The sequence below is a fragment of the Chenopodium album genome, chromosome 4, assembly GCF_948465745.1.
Source record: "Chenopodium album chromosome 4, dcCheAlbu1.1, whole genome shotgun sequence".
Taxonomy (NCBI): Eukaryota; Viridiplantae; Streptophyta; class Magnoliopsida; order Caryophyllales; family Amaranthaceae; genus Chenopodium; species Chenopodium album.
In genome coordinates this window covers 67,416,975-67,435,280 of record NC_137837.1, presented here as the reverse complement: position 1 = coordinate 67,435,280, position 18,306 = coordinate 67,416,975, and the positions used below count along the sequence as shown (strand labels likewise).

At 34.7% G+C, this 18,306-nt stretch overlaps 1 protein-coding gene across 1 annotated transcript; it reads left to right on the top strand.

Moving 5' to 3' along the window:
• The first annotated feature begins 7,062 nt into the window (after positions 1–7,062).
• Positions 7,063–9,833, top strand: LOC145629221 (adenylate kinase isoenzyme 6 homolog). The gene is made up of 4 exons (XM_081681765.1): positions 7,063–7,215; positions 7,788–8,005; positions 9,141–9,286; positions 9,441–9,833. Exons 2-4 carry the CDS (start codon positions 7,820–7,822, stop codon positions 9,658–9,660), a joined length of 552 nt encoding a protein of 183 aa, XP_081537891.1. The 5' UTR covers positions 7,063–7,215; positions 7,788–7,819; the 3' UTR covers positions 9,661–9,833.
• The last annotated feature ends 8,473 nt before the right edge of the window (positions 9,834–18,306 follow it).

Below are 18,306 nucleotides of genomic sequence, written 5' to 3'. Positions count from 1 at the left end.
GAATCAATAATCTAGCATGACTTAAGTTAAAGTAGATTCAATTCGACCCGACCTCATTAAATCCAACCCGCACAGTCGAATTGACATCCCTAAGGGCATGTTCACATTTACTTAATTTTAGTTTAGCTCCAATCAGTTCAGTTCCTAATTTCCCTTTCTCATAAAATATTCATTTCAGCTCAGCTCGCTCAGTTCAATTCAGTTCAGTTCAGCTCCAATCAGTTCAGTTCAGTTCAGTTCAGCTCCAATCAATTCAGTTCAGCTCATTTCAGTAAATGTGAACAGACCCTAACTAGAGGCAACTTTACCCTTTCACGATTGCACCTACATTTAAAAATCAAAACTTAACACATTTGTTGAAAAAAAAGTAAATACAGAAATAAAAAAAAATAAATCTCAAAAAAAAATATAAACATAATTAAACCCTCATCTTATTTAAATATAATATATAGCAAATCTACGATTTATTTAGTAGTGTGTACTTGTTAAAAATGGGGAACGAGCCGTGCCATGCTGCCGCGGGCCATGCCGTGCCGTGCCTAAATTTGGCACACCCCAGCCCACGGCACGATCCACGTGTATATATATATATATATATATATATATATATATATATATATATATATATATATATATATATATATATATATATGTTAATATATTTGTTTTGAACAACTTTATTGTAATTAAGGTTGTATAAATTACTTATCTAATTATGTTTAAGTTTATATAAATAATTTTATTAATTTAGCAAAAAAAACAACAATACATATAATAAAATAAAATTACGAGTGTCGTGCCACGTGCCGTGCCCTCGTGCCACGTGACGTGCCGGTGTGTCGACCCATGGGACGGCCACCGTGCCAAATGTCGTGCCCGTGCCGATTCCCACATTATTATTATTATTATTGTTATTGTTATTGTTATCATTATTATTATTATTAGTCGAAAGATAAAAGACAACGGTTTACTTATATTTATTTCACAAAAATTTTAAAATAAAATTATTTAATGAGTAATAATAATTTTACGTATAAATATGCCTAAATCATATATTTTTAACCCTCAAAATAATAATGATATACAAAGTACTACTTGAAACAACCTCTTTTTTTTTAATTCTTAAATTGTATAGAAAGATTTAAAAATTAATTCAACTCAATGAACTAACAATCAATACCCACATAAATTGTTTCTACACATTGCGATTCTTTTTTTTTTTTTTTTTTTTTGAAGGAATCTACACATTGGGATTCTAAAATCAAATGTTTATAAAAAGATTTTGTTATTATTATTATTATTTACTTTTTTTTTAAGAATTGTTATAATTATTAGAATTTATTAAATAATAATGTTATTAAATATTAATTCTTAATAGTTTGAATTATTAATAATTATTCAAAATAATAAATTATTATCATCAATACAATATTAATTATTATTTTTATTATTATTAATTATTATTTGAAAATAGAACAGAGCAGAGCTCCTCTAAAGAACGAGGCCTAAGTCCGCCTTAGAGCATCTCCATCAATGAAGAGAATTTTGCTCATGAGCAAAAATGGTGAGCAAAATTGCAATAATAGCTTCCCCATCAATGAGCAAATGGAAAAAATGCTCATGAGCATAATTGATTTTGCTCATCCTATGAGCAAAAATGAAGGTGAATAGTAAAATGGTGGGGCCAAACTGCCTTTTTTTTTATTATTTTTTTTTTTGCTTTTGACACCCTCAAAACGACGCGTTTTGGGTTTTCCTTGTGAAGAGCAATCCCCAAAACGACGCGTTTTGAAGGGAGGAAAGCAAAAAAAAAATTAAGTGCAGCTGCTGACAGGGGCGCGTAAGTCCAGCCAATGGGAAGCTGACATGCGTCCCTGTTAGCTTGTTCCTCCAATCAGCAATTGTTACCGTTTTGCAACGGTAATTAATTTTAAACGGTAATTTGGCCGTTTAATAATTAAAAAAATCATCAACGGTTGTAGGGAATATTTCAAGCGTTAATCCCCTAGATTGAACCCCACTGTGATCATACACTAAAGTACGGTGGCGTTCAAAGGAAAAGAAGATAGAGCAAAAGAGTCGCCAACAAGTTTTTTAGGAACTTGTAAATCGTTCACGAGGTGAAGGTCACACCCCTTAACGATCCAAGAGATCGTCAACTCCATAAGGTCTTGAACCAAATAGGGTTCGGGGATAAAGGTACAAATCCAACCTAAAAGAGATTGAACCTGCCCTAATAATAGGCCTCTACTTTATTCAGATCGTATTCATGTGCGCTTTCTGACTAACATGCAATCAATAGAATTAACCCTAAACTTGTTTAATCTATGTTGGTTGAATTTAAATGCACAAATAAATCTATTATTAGCGATCACTTGAATTATAATCAAATTAACCTAAACAAGATTATTAAATTATCTTATTAAGCGTGATTACAAGTACCAGTTCCCTTTAAATATGCATAAAAAGTGTGATCAAGCAATAACAATGAATATCAAGCAACAATAAATAATAATCATTAAAATAATAATAATAATAATAATAATAATAATAATAATAATAATAATAATAATATTCATAACCATAATCATGAATCATAAAAATAATCGTAATCATAATTAATAATCATAAATCATGTTAAAGCATAATAATAGCAAGATCCTAGGCATGATACTAACAAGATTAATAACAAACCCTAGCATGTCACTAAGCAATAAAAATCAAAGCTTTAACCCTAACATGATACTAACAATCATAAATATTAGGAAGAACATAGGAAGCATCATACTTGATATTAAAGTTATCCTAAACATGATACTAGGAACTTATTGTTGTCACCCTAAACATCACATTAAGAAAAACATCATAACATGATATTAGGAATCATAATAACAACCTAGACATGATTTCTATATCATAAAATCAATTAAACTATTAAAATACTTACTTGGATGCATCGTACCTCTTTCTAATAACAAAATACACGCGTTAGTAACTTCAAGGAAAATAATAAAACAATTAAATTAAATAATTGAAGGAGAGATTTGGGACCAAACCCTCAGAAATTAAACCTTTCACGTCTAGGGCGAAGGCAACTTCAAATATGGCTAGGTGTATCTAGATCTAATGAATGCGGAATTTTCTATATGAGAAAAGCTAGTTTAGAAAAGAGAGAGAGAGTAATCAAGAGAATCTTAATGAGAGTTGGTAGAATAGAGAATAAGAATTGATGAATGAAAATTGGTTGTTTTTCTTTAAAATAAGTTTTCAAAAACAGAGAGAAGAGAAAAGAAATTAAAACTATCCGCAACACTAAACTTTCCACACTTTCACTTCATTCGATTATGATTCGATGTGAAAGGTACTCATCATTGGGTTTGGTTTTGGGGAGACACAAATGGGTGTCTACAACGGTTATAATTTTTTTCTCTACAAATAGAGATCCATTTTGACATATTTTGGTATAATTTCAAAATCACAAAACACTCTATATTACTCTTAATCCCATTTCTAGTGAGATTTATTTTATATTTTCTATATAAAGTTGAGATAGGTTTTTTTTTTTTTTTTTTTTTTTTGGTTTATTATTTCTAATTAATATTTTTAGTACTCTAATATTTTTTAAAACGTTATTAATGATATTTTAAGTAGCAATATTTTGTTTTACTTTAAAAAAATCCAAAAAATCCAAAAAAGTTCATGCAGCTTACTGTAAACTACAAGCTGAGAAACCGCATATTCTCCCGCCAAGACCTATGAAGAGTTTGGAGACACATTGGAGAAGAATGGCAGCTGATTTTCTACAGTGGACTAATTGCTATGAGGAGGCGAGCAAACTCCCTGAAAGCGGAAGTGGTTACAACAAAGCCGATCGAATTAAAAACGCTTCCAAGTTGTTTTATATCTCCTCTAATCCACAACATAATTTTGCATTTCCACATGGAGTGGAAATGGTAAATAAAGATCCGAAGTGGAGGACTAAACTAAGATGGGGTCTGTCAAAGGAGGAAAGAAAGGGTTGCGGTGCCGATGATGAGGAAGATAGCAGTGGAAGTGGGAAAAGGTCTAGGGCGGAAAGTGAAAATGAAATCCGTACTGATGGATTTATGTGCGGAGGATTACCACGACCAGACGGTGTCAAAAAAACGAAGGCTAAGCGTAAGGGCAAAGCAATTGCTTCCGAAAGTGCAATATTGAGCATTAGTGAACAGATAAAGGCGTGTCTGAGGTTAGAGAAAGGGAGGCAAATTTACGACAACAATGGTTGGAACTTGATAGAGAAAAGGAAAAGAGGAAGCAAAAAATAAATTGATTTAGCAGAGAAGAAGATGAATTTTGATATGCTTCAATCACTTTTAGCAAGGACAACACCACTCACTTCAGCTGAAGAGGCCCACAAGGACGAGTTACTTTAATTAGTCTACGGTAGAAAATGATTGTATTTCTTTAATGAGTTTATTTTTAATTAGTTGTATTCTGTGGTTAGATTTGTTTAATTAGTTTATCTTTTATTAGCTTATCTTTATTTCGTTCAAATTTAATTAGTTTATTTTTAAGTAGTTGTATTTTGAGGTTAGATGTCTTTAATTAGTTTATCTTTATTTTGTTAAATTTTAATTAGTTTATTTATTTTTAATTAATTGTATTCTGAGTTTAGATTTGTTTAATTATTTTATCTTTAATTAGTTTATCTTTATTTTGTTTAATTTTAATTAGTAGTATTCTGAGGTTAGATTTCTTTAGTTAGTTAATCTTAATTAGTTTATTTTTATTAGTTGTATTCATGTCCCTTGTCTTATTAGACATTGAGTAGTCATATGTCTTTCATTTCCCTTGTCTTATTAGACATTGAGTAGTCATATGTCTTTCATGTCAGTTGTCTTTTTGTATTTTGAATAGTCAAGATTCTTTTCTATCTTACTATCTTTAATCACTCGTGGAATTGTCAATCACGTTTCATCACTCATGGAATTGTCAATTATGTTTCATCACTCATGGAATTGTCATTCATATTTTTGACCTCTCATTGAGTGTTCATGCTTATAAATAATAGTGATACCATCTATGCAAAACACATTATAATCCAACTCCTCAAAAATATCCAAATACCCGTAAGTAACAAGCAAACACAATGTTTTCCATTAGCTCAACCTCCAGCTCGATCGTCTGATTCTGATCAATACGTAGAATTTGATCATTTAGTTGACGAATTTGTCACAACCCATCTACCAACTTTGTTGTATAACAACCAAACACAACCCCAACCTGTATCCGATGTTGAATGTGTTCCAGAGCGTAGAGGGGATACGGATAGAAGAGATAGGGAAAAGGGGCATGTTCAATGATTACTTTGCGAGTAATCTAGTTTATAGCGACAAACAATTTCGGCGTAGATTTTGAATGCAACGACCTTTGTTTTGTAGGATTATGAACAAGGTGGTCGAGGGGGATCAATTCTTCCAGCAGGGTAGGAATGTAGCTGGAAGGCTTGGGTTATCACCGTTGCAGAAATGCACCGCTGCGATTAGAATGTTGGCGTACGGGACCTGTCCAGATGCCGTGGATGAGTATCTGCGCATTGGCGAAACTACCTCCAGATTGGCTTTGCAACATTTTTGTCAAGGGGTTATTACACATTTTGAAGCTGAATATCTCAGAAGTCCCACCGACGAAGATTTAAGGAGAATCTTGCATCAAAATGAAATGCGAGATTTTCCCGGTATGATAGGTAGCATTTACTGCATGCATTGGGAGTGGAAGAATTGTCCTATGGCTTGGAAAGCGCAATACGCAGGCCGTAATAAAAATGCAACCCTCATTCTGGAGGCCGTTGCAGATCAAGATTTATGGATTTGGCATGCATTCTTTGGAATCCCGGGATCTTGTAATGATCTTAATGTCCTTTACCGTTCTCCGGTCTTTGATGATGTTCTTCATGGTCGGGCACCTCCAATTCATTTTACCGTGAACGACCATGAATACAAGTTGGGCTATTACTTAGCAAATGACATTTACCCAAAATGGGCTACTTTTATTCAAGGTATAACACTTCCACAACTTCAAAAGGATAAATTATTTGCTTATAAACAAGCTGCAGCTCGGAAGGACGCTGAACTGACTTTTGGGGTTTTACAGGCAAGGTTTGCCATTCTACGACAACCCTCCCTTGCGTTTAACGAAGATATATTGTGTGACATAATGAAAGCTTGTATCATTATGCACAACATGATTGTCGAAGATAAACGACACAACTATACTCGGGCCGAAGTTTTAAGAAGGTACTATGAACAAGATCGCCCGCAAATTACAAGACCAACTACAAGTGCTACAGTTAACAACAATGAGCCTTTTGAATTCAATGTTGGCCGACCGCCAAACGTTGATTTCGACACGTACGTCCAGAGAAGAATGTCACTACGTGATAGAGACACTCATGTTCAATTAAAAGCGAATTTAGTGGAACACATTTGGCAAAAATATGGTTCTATTAATGAGTAAAAAAAATAAATTTGTCGTAAGATTACAATTTAATAGAGTCTTATGTAATCGTACGTTAAAAATCTAGATTCGTTATTGGTTTGTAGTATTAAATGTAGTCGTACGCCAATAAAATTTTATGTTGTATTAAATTTATAATTAATTAGCGATTAAAATTTTAATATTATGAATTAATATTTAATAATTGTATTAAATTAAATAATAGTATAATTGTAATTAGTAGCCCTAAAAATTCATTTAACCAAAACATAATAAATAATAATAGGGTGATGTATAAGAGAGAGAAATATTGGTGGGGTATGTGAAAAAGTAGGAGAGAGATTGATGAGCTTTTTTTTTTTGCATTTTTTTTTGCTCACTAAAATTTGCTCATAAAAAATGCTCATGAGCGAATTTAGTTGGGAAGAGAGAGAAAATGGGTAGAGAGAGAATGAGGAGAATTTTTTTTTTTCTCACTAGTGGAGAGGCTCTTAACGTTTTCTAAAAATAAAGTAGTAATTTCAATCCAGCATGCCAAGTAAGCTAATACCTTAACTAAAACTTAAGTGATACAGAGTACTGACTTTGGACCGTTGATTTTCCTACTTTGGAACTTTTTACTCGGCGCTTAGGACTCCAGCCCTTTCCTCCTCTCTCTTTCTTCCGTTAAAACCGTATTTTGAATCCTCCATTGAAGCGGCGCCGAGCTTTCTCTCCTCCATTGAAGCAGTTTCTGAGGTAATTTACTTTTTTTTCCTTTCTTTACTTAATCATCGAATATCAATTTCACACAATCTAGTGCTAATTGTTATTATAATCAATTTAGGGTTTTTCTAAAGTGGATTATTGAACTACTGAATTTTTGAGTAATTATAATGATTAATTTATATAGTTGAAGAGTAGAAGCAACATAAATTATAGTTTAACATGCCTCTTCAATGAGATTCATCAAGAAAGTAGTGAGACAAATGAGGGTGTTAGATTTTTACTTTTCTGTCAATATCTATTTTGAATGTTAGAAATGTACAATGCTCTGTTTGAATTGAATTTCTGTTGTAGATGAGGTGTTGCGATATACGAGTAGTAATCAATCAAAATTGTCAATAATTGTGTAAAAAGAAGTAAAACAAGGGTAGTGTGGTTTTATGAGTTAAAGCTAGAGTCTAAAGAAGTGATGGGGCTATGAAGAAATTTAAGGCACTATACGATTCGTGTTTGTGCTTCAATTTAAAATTCAACTCCAAAATATCACTGTTATCTTAATATTCTAGCAATGGTTTTGTATCTAATAGTCATTCATTGATATTCAGGTAAAAGTTGGGAAATAGCGCGTGTACTAACAATGGTGAGAGGGAAGCCAAACATATTGATAACCGGTACACCTGGGACAGGAAAAACAACTATGTCTTCTGCTCTTGCAGAGGCTACTCAGCTTCGCCATGTGAACATTGGAGACTTGGTTAAGGAGAAAAACTTGCATGATGGTTGGGACGAGGAATTTGAATGTCATGTCATCAATGAGGATCTGGTATGCCATTCATCATAAGCATTTATTTGTAAAGAAGCATTGATTCCCCTCTGCTCGTCTTTCATTGTTATTATATGTATTCAAGTACCTTATGGGCTAATGTGCTTCAGTATTATACTTTTTTGAAAAAAAATTTAAACGATAAGTGAAGGTGTGAATATGTGATTCCACTATCTAGCATTTAATTTGAATGCTTCTTGCATAGAGTTGCTTTTGTCAAGCATCATCATTAGTTTATGGGCAGTGACAATAATAATCTGGTCATGCTGATAGAGATTAAAGACCATAGCATCCATAGGGACTAGGGAGTGAATTTATCAAAAAAACTGTTGGAACAGCTTTATATATTAGGTGAAATTACTATCTGGGGTTTATTCATTTAATCAGTGGCTTCTGCCAAAACTCTGTTTCTAGGAAATTTGATTTTTATCTAATAGTTAACAGGAACAAAGTTGCATTGGTTGATATTCAAGTACGGGGTAGTATCTTGTCACCTTGGTTTAATTGCTCAAACTAGTTTGATGATGTTTTTCGTTGTATTTGTAATTGTAACGATCATGGGAGTGAGAGAATTTGGATGATTAGCCCTAGTGGCTACTTGCTACAAATTTGGTAGCATAGTCTCTCAGTTGAAGGATGGCTCATGATATGTGGATTAAGAAGATAGTTTTGAACTAGTTAGCAACATAGTGCACCCCGGAGAGGGCAAAAGTAATGAGAGGGGGTGTGATTGTTTTGTTACACTTCGTCCACTTCTCAGTAAGATTAACATTTGCTAAAATGTTTGATTCTATAAAGAGGATATATAGTACTCTGTATGTATCAATCATTTTTTTTTTTTCAGTTCGTAGTATTTAATTAAGTGTGTAATTAAATATAAGGTAATGGAAACAATGTTATAAATTCACTTCGTTTCGAACTTAATATAGTCAGATTTTAGGTCAGATATTGTGAAAATAGTTTATCGACTTGAAATAAATTAGTTTGGATGATGTAGGTTTCGTTGTATTATAGCCTTTTTTGGGGTGCTGGCTGGGTCAAAGTATTAGGCTGACAGACCAGTTTCTTCTGGTTGGTTTTTGACAGGAAAAGATAAGTTATGATCTCACATTCAAGTTTCATGTGGCTTTGACAGGTATGTGATGAGCTTGAAGATATGATGGAAGAGGGCGGTGTAATCGTTGATTACCATGGTTGTGAATTTTTTCCTGAGCGTTGGTTTGATCGTGTTGTGGTGCTTCAAACTGAAAATTCTATCTTGTATGATCGCCTCAGCAAGAGGTATGCCATTCACTAGATTGTATTGTTCCTTAGTTTCTTCACAGTTCTTTTGTTTTTGTGTATTGGAAAGGCATCACCATCTATATACTGTACCTTTCCATCATATTTTTATTTGGCATCTGGCTGCTTGTATCTAATGGTAATCTTGCTGCAGAGGCTATACGGGGTCAAAGCTTACAAACAATATTGAATGTGAAATCTTTCAAACGTTGCTTGAGGAGGCTAAAGATAGTTACCGAGAAGATGTAGTGGTTGCAATGAAGAGTGACTCCATTGATGACATCGAAAAAAATGTTGCGGATTTGACAGACTGGGTTGCAAGTTGGTGCACAACCCAGTCTGTTGAGAGTGATAGCAATAGCATGCGTGATTAAAGTATGTTAAGCATGTAGGAAGTAGCCTTCCACCCTTCTCAGCGTTGATTTCTCTTGTGATTTGTTCTTTCATATGCATTCTGCTTGAGATTGTGACAAGTCAAGAAAGTGAAATTTATGAGCTGCAACTATTTTATGTTAGATATGGCCAATATGGGTTTTTGCGTTTTGTATTATAGGGCATAAGAAATTTACTTTTCATTAGCTGCTTTTCAAAAGGATGAAAATATTATGATGGGTAACCGTCGATTAACAAAAAATATTCAAGGAGCTACTCATATGTATAAATGTCTCATGGATTGTTATTATTTTTTAAATTTAATTTTACGAAGAGGTCGTCCAAAAGGAGCTAGATCCATTATTGATCCGCTATGATTTTAATTAACTGTAACTTTAGCTTGAACCTGCAAGGGGTAGCGGTAGTTTAAAACCCTGATGAACATAGAAGGCTAAAATTGTGGAATTAATGTTGCTGTAGTTTGAGGAGCATGGATATCATCGGAAAAGCTTAAAGCCTTCCCTGTTTCACACAATCATCCTCCACTGCCTCGAGCTTTGTTGTCTAGCAGTAGCCTCACTGATCAGTGCATTTCAAAGAGCTTGCCAGGTGACCATAATTCAGCTTTGCTGTTTGTTTGTTCATGCCTCTTAACCCGTTTTCTCCATCCTTGTTCCCCAACCTGGTTGAGCTTCCATATCGCCATCTTCCTTTGGCAGTTTCTATCTGTAGTTCGGAAATGTCCTTTCCCCTTGAAAGCATTGGGTTTTGTAATCTATTTCTAACTTCTCCGAAAAAGCTCTTTATCTTTACTGTAATATATTTGCCAAAGTTTCGGAACAATACTCGTTTAGGATGTTGTGACTTGCGACTCTAGCTGGGACTAGGTTTGTGAGGTTTGAGGATTTCTGCAGGTAAGTAATATCTTTGCTTTCCCATCTGCGGCTTTCCTCTTATCAACTGCTTTATGACATACTATTCTCAGGTTGAGTTAAAATCAATATGGATTCGGCTATGCTCGTGTACACTGCAAGAAGGTTGGGTTCGGAATTTTGGCGAGAGACAAAATGGGAGGGTTACTATTAAGCGCCACAAGGAGAATGGCACCAACGTTGCCAGAATTTGGTGTGTCGGAGGGCTGGAGGCGGTTCGGGTGGTTTAAGTTGAGTCATTTATTATTATATTTCTTGATTTAAGAGTTATAGTCGTAAAACTAGTTTAAGTCCCATGCAATGTACGGTTTGTTATTAAATTTTAATTTTTTTTAAAAAAATGTATTATAACGATCAAGATTCGCCAAAGTCAATAGACTTTGAAGGAGACATACATATTCTGATAATATTCATCACAACCCCTAGTTTCCCACCTTGCCACTAGATGAGCTAAAGTATTTCACGCCCGTTTGACATAAGAACAAATAAAAGACTCGAAACATAAAGAAAAATCACGTATATCATCCAATGTGAGTGAAAAGGATTAAAACCAATGACTCCTTTTAAGCCTGCAACAACCTTTCTTGCATCACTCTCCAAATTAACCTTAGTGAAGCACATTCTCCTAGCCAACCGAACACCAAAACGACAAGCAGCAGCCTCCACCATATCCACCTCCCAGCCTGCAACATCACGCCTTTGCTAGAATGCTAGGCATTAGCATGGTTCTAGCAGTAATAATGACATAAAATTAGGAGGAAAAAGACTGATTATGGTATTAAGAAGAGAATTACAACTAATTGAACGATAATTCCACTTTCGAGAGGTGGATTCTCTCCTAATATGAGCTTTTGAGAGGCTCACTCTTTCCCAATAAAAATCCTTACAATATTCAACATGATCCTAATGAGGCATATATATAGAAAACCCCTCCTAACAAACTCTAGCTTATTTCCCAAGTCACTAATAATAGACTATAACTAATATGCCCTTCCCCTAAATATTGATTCCTTGCATTACCCGTCGTCTAAACTTTCACCTTGTCCTCAAGGTGGTTTATAATCGGAACTGGATTCCCGGCAACAATGGTCATTGACCCAGCTCTTAAATAAGCCAAAGGCGAGAGAAAACTGCAGTGAGAATTCCTGATCATTGCTGAAAATTCGTATTCCCTCTTGTGAACATTCTATGGCAGGAAAATCTGAATAATGTACCAGCATGTCATGAGAGTAGATCATTGAAATTTGGGTAGAGGTCTTTGTTGACTTAGGATTAGCTGGTTGTGGGTAGGGGAAACTAGATGAAATCCGTGCGATGCACGGTTTGTTAGTATTTTTTTTTAAAAAATATTTTTCATATTTACGTGATTAAAATTGTTATTATATTAGTTTTAAAATATTAGATTAAATTCCTAATATCAAAAGATAATATTTTGTTTTAATTAATTTAAACTTTAAAATCTCATTCGTCAATTTTGCTCACGTGACATTTGAATTATTTAATTGTAAAATAAATTAATAATCTCTTATTTAATTGGCTACAACTTAAATTTATAATCCTACATAGCGCGCTAAGAAAATTAAATCCTACATGACTCTCTAAAATATCGGGGAAAAACTCATATATATATATATATATATATATATATATATATATATATATATATAAAAGTATATTAGATTGCAATGAACATTTTGGGTGATGAATTGGAATTTAATACTGATGTTGGATGGATGGGCCTAAAATTAACAAACCCAAAACCTGAAGAGTCTGATTTGTATGTCACCCCAAAAGATGATAGGTTGGGCTTTAAATGAGTAAGCCTATTCAATCTCATATACCCACTATGGCGCTCTGTTTTGTTTAAGCACGTGAGCTCTGGCTGAAATCATTTGCCATATCTTTAAGGTGTATTACTAATATACCCTTACTTGCAATTTTCAATTTTGACTTCCTCTCCAAGCCAACAAGAGACCCACTCAAGCTTTTCTCATACTCTTCTATTTCTAGACAAGTCTGGAAACCATCGAGCAGCAACCGTTCAAGCTTTCCACCACTAATACCGCCGCTCACCAAGGGCCCTCTTCTGTCCAAGCCACCTCTGTCCACATCACCGCCATCTGAAAACCCACCGGAGATATCGCCATTCCTTAGCCCACTACTTCTCAGATCATTGTTTAGAATTTCTGGCCCACTAGGAGTCCTTTGTTCACACTCACCGCACCAACAACCTAGACAATTTCACCTAGACCTCCACCTGTAAACCCATCCCTGAAATCGCCAAGCCTTCCCCCATATTTGAGTTTCCTTGATCTCACCGTCAAATTTTCCAAGGTCATCACGTCCCCCACCAGCACCTCCACTAGATTTCTTTACCATCGCGCCACCGGAGAAGTTGCTAACAACGGAGTAAAAGTACTGGTCAGATTTGGAAATTTCTAGTTCATCCCCCTTCTTTTCCTCCTGTGATATAAGTTCCTCCTCACCACATGACAACTCAGAGATTCCTTTCCCCTAAATATTGATTCCTTGCAGCCTTACAGTAGCTAACAGAACCTCCCGACTTTCATTTCTTATCACGACACCCAGCCTCGTCTCATTGCCAATATGAGCATCATAATTAACTTTAACCTTACCACCACTTGGAAAATTCCAAGCTCGCACACATTGCGACCCACTGTTCCCAGGCTTCGCAAATACCCTTATAGCATATGAAACATACTCTTGCACCATTCTAGTGTAGCATGTAGCGACATCAATCGAAACAGGGCACTCATTTTCAAAAATTACCTTGTTTCAACCGCTCCATAAGGCCCAAATGAGATAAATAACGGTAAGAAGTTTATCCTTTGGACTGTTAGCAGCTAGCCACATCCATTTGTTAGTGAAATTCGTGGAGGGGGCTTGAGAAATCAAGGACATAAAGTTACTTGCTGCCTATATAGCCTTCACATGTGTGCACTCGAATGTGGCATTAATAATTGATTCCTCCCCACTCCCACAGATAGTACATGAATTATCAATAACAAGATGACGATATGCAAGCCTTTCCTTAACCCCCAAAAAACCTTTACATGCCCTCCACATAAAATTACAGAGCTTCGGGGGGCATTTAAATTCTAGACCATCTTCCAAGCTTCAGTAGTAGCCAGTGAAACAGGAGCTCATGTACTCTGTTTTCCTAGCCAATTACCCAATCTTACATTATATTCCGTATTCCTTGACTGCCACTAGTACATAGAATCCTTTAACATTCAACGAGAGATAGGGATTAAGAGGATAAAGCTTGATAAACCACATTAAAATTACTACGGACTGCATTAACATCCCACACATGCTTTTCATGATCAATTAAAACAATGACACGCATGCTTAAATCGTTGTTGCTTGAAGGGGTAGGAACAAGAGAAGACGAGTTCCCTAGCAGCCAAGCATCACACCATGCATAAATATCACTCCCATTTCCGACCTTCCCCTTCAGACCTTCGAGAAGAAGAGATCTTGCACCCCACATACTCCGCCAAGCATAACTAGGGTCAACCCCCAAAGTCGAGCTCATCACAAATTTTAAAATACTTTGCTTTTAAAATAGAATGTAAAAGTGTACCTAGGTTTTGATGAAGGCGCCAACATTGTTTTTTAAGAAGTTGGTTAAACCATTTTATATTTCTAAAACCCATACCACCCCTATTCTTTGGTTGACAAAGAAGATCCCAACGTTGCCAATGCAATTTTCGAGTCGCACCTATAGATTCCCACCAGAAACGTACAAACATGGAATGAAACTCATCGAGAAGTCCCTCCGGAATTTTGAAGATGCTCATCATGTAAGTCGGGATCGCTTGAGCTACATACCTTTTTTATAAGAACCTCCTTCCCTGTTCTTGATAGTAATTTTTCTTTCCACCCTTGCAACTTTTTCCACAATCTTTCTTTTAGCTCTGCAAAAATTGCTCTTTTTGTCTTCCAATAATGGTCAGGAGACCCAAGAATTTCTCATGCCTTTCCACCTCTTGAACACCCAAAATATCAATAATTTCCTGTTAACGAACCATATCAACCTTTTTTCTAAAAGTAACATCTGTCTTGCTTAAATTAGGTTAACTTTCTAACCGGATGCTCTCTCGTGCTTGCTGATAATGTCAGTTATAACGGAACATTCTTGAAAGGTGTAGACACCCATTTGTGTCTCCCCAAAACCAAACCCAGTGATGAATTCCTTTCATGTCATTTGATTATCGAACAAAGCGAAAGTGTGAAAAGTCTAGTGAAAAGGATGTTTTTATTAAAATATCTCTTCTTTTTGTTTTTGAAAATATTTCTTTTCTTACCCTATTTATGAAAAACGTGCATTATAGTTTAGTTTGGTCCATGATATGGGTCCAATAATGGTGTAGTTGGATGGGGCTTGAAAAGACCTTTCCAAGGATATATTATAAGCCCAATTCCGATGAATTGAATAATGAGGAAGTTACGGCCAAAATACTAAGCTGGGCCCAAACCGGATTTTACCTACGACCCAATGATCATGTGGAGGGTCCAAAGGTTTAATCCTATTCCTAAACTAATTAGGGTTAATTAGAAGCTTCTATAAGTTTCTAAAAGATCTTAATTATCCTTTTTGAAAAGATAAGATTAAAGAATTTGAGTTAAATAAAAACTTTCCTTTTCTTAAATCCTAATTCTATTCGAATTTAAAGATGTTCAAAGACAGCCAGATATAATTTTTTTGCCTCATAATATTTATCCAAAGCTTATATGGTTGGATAGATCTTGAAATTATCTTTCTAATGATATATTATAATATTAAATCCGAGCTATAACGAAAAAGACATGAATGAGATATGAAACTCTATCAAAAACTGACACCCTTCCACTATTTCGTCCATATCTTTTTATCTACAAAATATTTTAATCTGATTCTAATTGGGTTGGAAAGTAGACTTCAAGAGCTTTTCAACGACATATTACATGCCTTATTTGGACTTCCGAATCAAAAGATATGATAAAAACAAAACGCGTGAAACTGATTATTAGCGCCTGACGACAAGGCTTGGCGCCTGGCGCTAACCTTCAGCGCAAGCGCTAATGTCCAGCGTCTGGCGCTAATGTGTTTTATTCTCATCGAAACTCTGAATCGTTTTTTTTATCCAGACGAATGATTTTCTCTATAAATAGCCTCTTAAAATTCTGTTTTTCAATCATCAATTCTCATCAAATTCTCATCCATTCTCATCGATTTCCACCAATTCTCATCAAGAATCTCTTGATTTACTCTCTCTCTTTCTCTCTTTTCTAAACTAGCCTTTTGCACACAAAATTTCGCATTCACAAGATCTAGACACACCTAACCAAGTTCGAAGTTGCCTTCGCCCTAGACGTGAAAGGTTTTAATTTCTGAGGGTTTGGTCCCAAATCTCTCTTTCAATTATTTAATTTAATCGTTGTTTATTATTTTCCTCGAAGTTACTAACGCATGTATTTTGTTACTAGAAAGAGATACGAGACATCCAAGTAAGTGCTTTAATTGATTTATTGATATTATGATATAGAAATCATACTTAGGTTGTTATTTTGATTCCTAGTATCATGTTTAGGATGTTCCTAATATCATGTTAGGATGCTTTCTTTAGTATGATATTTAGGGTGATTTGCTTATATCAATTATGATCTCTATGATGCTTCCTATGTTCTTTCTTAATATTCATGTTAATATCATGTTATGGTTAAAGCTTTGATTTTAAATGTTTAGTGACATGCTAGGGTTTGTTATTGTAGAGAATAAATTTCAAGCCTTAAATCCCACTAGCTTGAACCCCACTGTGATCATACACTAAAGTACGGTGGCGTCCAAAAGGGAAGAAGATAGAGCAAAAGAGTCGCCAACAAGTTTTTTAGGAACTTGTAAACCGTTCACAAGGTGAAGGTTACACCCCTTAACGATCCAAGAGATCGTCAACTCCATAAGGTCTAGAACCAAATAAGGGTTCGGGGATGAAGGTACTAATCCAACCTAAAAGAGATTGAACCTGCCCTAATAATAGGCCTCTACTTTATTCTGATCGTATTCATGTGCGCTTTCTAACTAACATACAATCAATAGGATTAACCCTAAACCTGTTTATCTATGTTGGTTGAATTTTAATGCACAAATAAACTATTATTGGCGATCACTTGAAATTATAATCAAATTAACCCTAACAAGATTATCAAATATCTTATTAAGCGTGATTACAAGTACAAATTCCCTTTAAACATGCAATAAAAGGTGTGATCAAGCAATAAACAATAAAAATCAAGCAACATAATAATCAATATCATGAATAATAATCATAATTATAATAATAACAATATCATCATAATTAAAAAAATAATAGTAATAATATTCATAATCATAATAATCATGTTCATGTTAATACTAAGGCATAATAATAGCAAGATCCTAGGCATGATACTAACAAGATTAATAACAAACCCTAGCATGTCACTAAGCAATAAAAATCAAATCTTTAACCCTAACATGATACTAACAACCATAAATATTAGGAAGAACATAGGAAGCATCGTACTTTTAATCATATTTGATATTAAAATTATCCTAGACATGATACTAGGAATATCATAATAACAATGTAAACATGATATCTACATCATAATATCAATAAAACCATTAAAGTACTTACTTTGAGGCCTCGTACCTCTTTCTAATAACAAAATACACACGTTAGTAACTTCAAGGAAAATAATAATCAAACAATTAAATTAAATGATTGAAAGAGAGATTTGGGACCAATCCCTCATAAATTAAACCTTTCACGTCTAGGGCGAAGGCGATTTCGAATATGACTAGGTGTTTCTAGATCTTGCGAATGCGGAATTTTGTATTTGAGAAAATGCTAGTTTAGAAAAGAGAGAGAGAATAATCAAGAAAATCTTGATGAGAGTTGGTGACAATTGGTGACAATTGGTGAATGAAAACGGAGTTTTTAATACGTTATTTATAGAGAAATCAGCCAAAAAGATAAAATAAACAAAACAGAGTCTGACGCACAAAAAACAGAGCTGGCGCAAACCCTGGCTAGCTGGCGCAAGGCAACCAACACTGGCGCCAGGCGCCAAAGCCTGGGGTCAGGTGCCAAGCCTAATTTTAACGCGTTTTCAAAAATCAGATAAGTTTGCCGTACTGGAAGATAAAATCATATAATTTCCTTGAAAATACTATTTGATTTTGATTAAAACTCTGAAAAGTCAACAAAAGTCAATTTATCAATGCTAATTGAATTAGGAATGAAAAAAAACTTTCTAGAAGAATCTAGAAGACTAAAACCATTCCTAATTGCATTAGGAATGATAAATCATATTAGGCCCTCCCCTAGATCATTGGGCCGCATATAAAGCTCAAACCGGGCCCAGTTTAGTAAATTGGCCATAACTTCCTCAATATTCATCGGAATTGGGCTTATAATATATCGTTGGAAAGCTCTTGTCAATCCCTATCCAACTACACTACTATTGGACCCATATCATGGACCAAACAAAATGGATTGGTTGTTTTCTTAAAATAAGTTTTCAAAAACAGAGAGAAGAGAAAGAAATTAAAAACTATCCGCAACACTAGACTTTCCACACTTTCACTTCATTCGATTACGATTCGACGTGAAAGGTACTCATCACTGGGTTTGGTTTTGGGGAGACACAAATGGGTGTCTACAGTTA

Bases quoted from the DNA above. Each gene is read 5' to 3' on its own strand.
- LOC145629221 (XM_081681765.1), top strand. From the start codon at position 7,820: ATGGTGAGAGGGAAGCCAAACATATTGATAACCGGTACACCTGGGACA. The intron at 8,006-9,140 runs GTATGCCATTCA...TGGCTTTGACAG, and splicing joins ATGTCATCAATGAGGATCTG to GTATGTGATGAGCTTGAAGA. The intron at 9,287-9,440 runs GTATGCCATTCA...ATCTTGCTGCAG, and splicing joins TATGATCGCCTCAGCAAGAG to AGGCTATACGGGGTCAAAGC.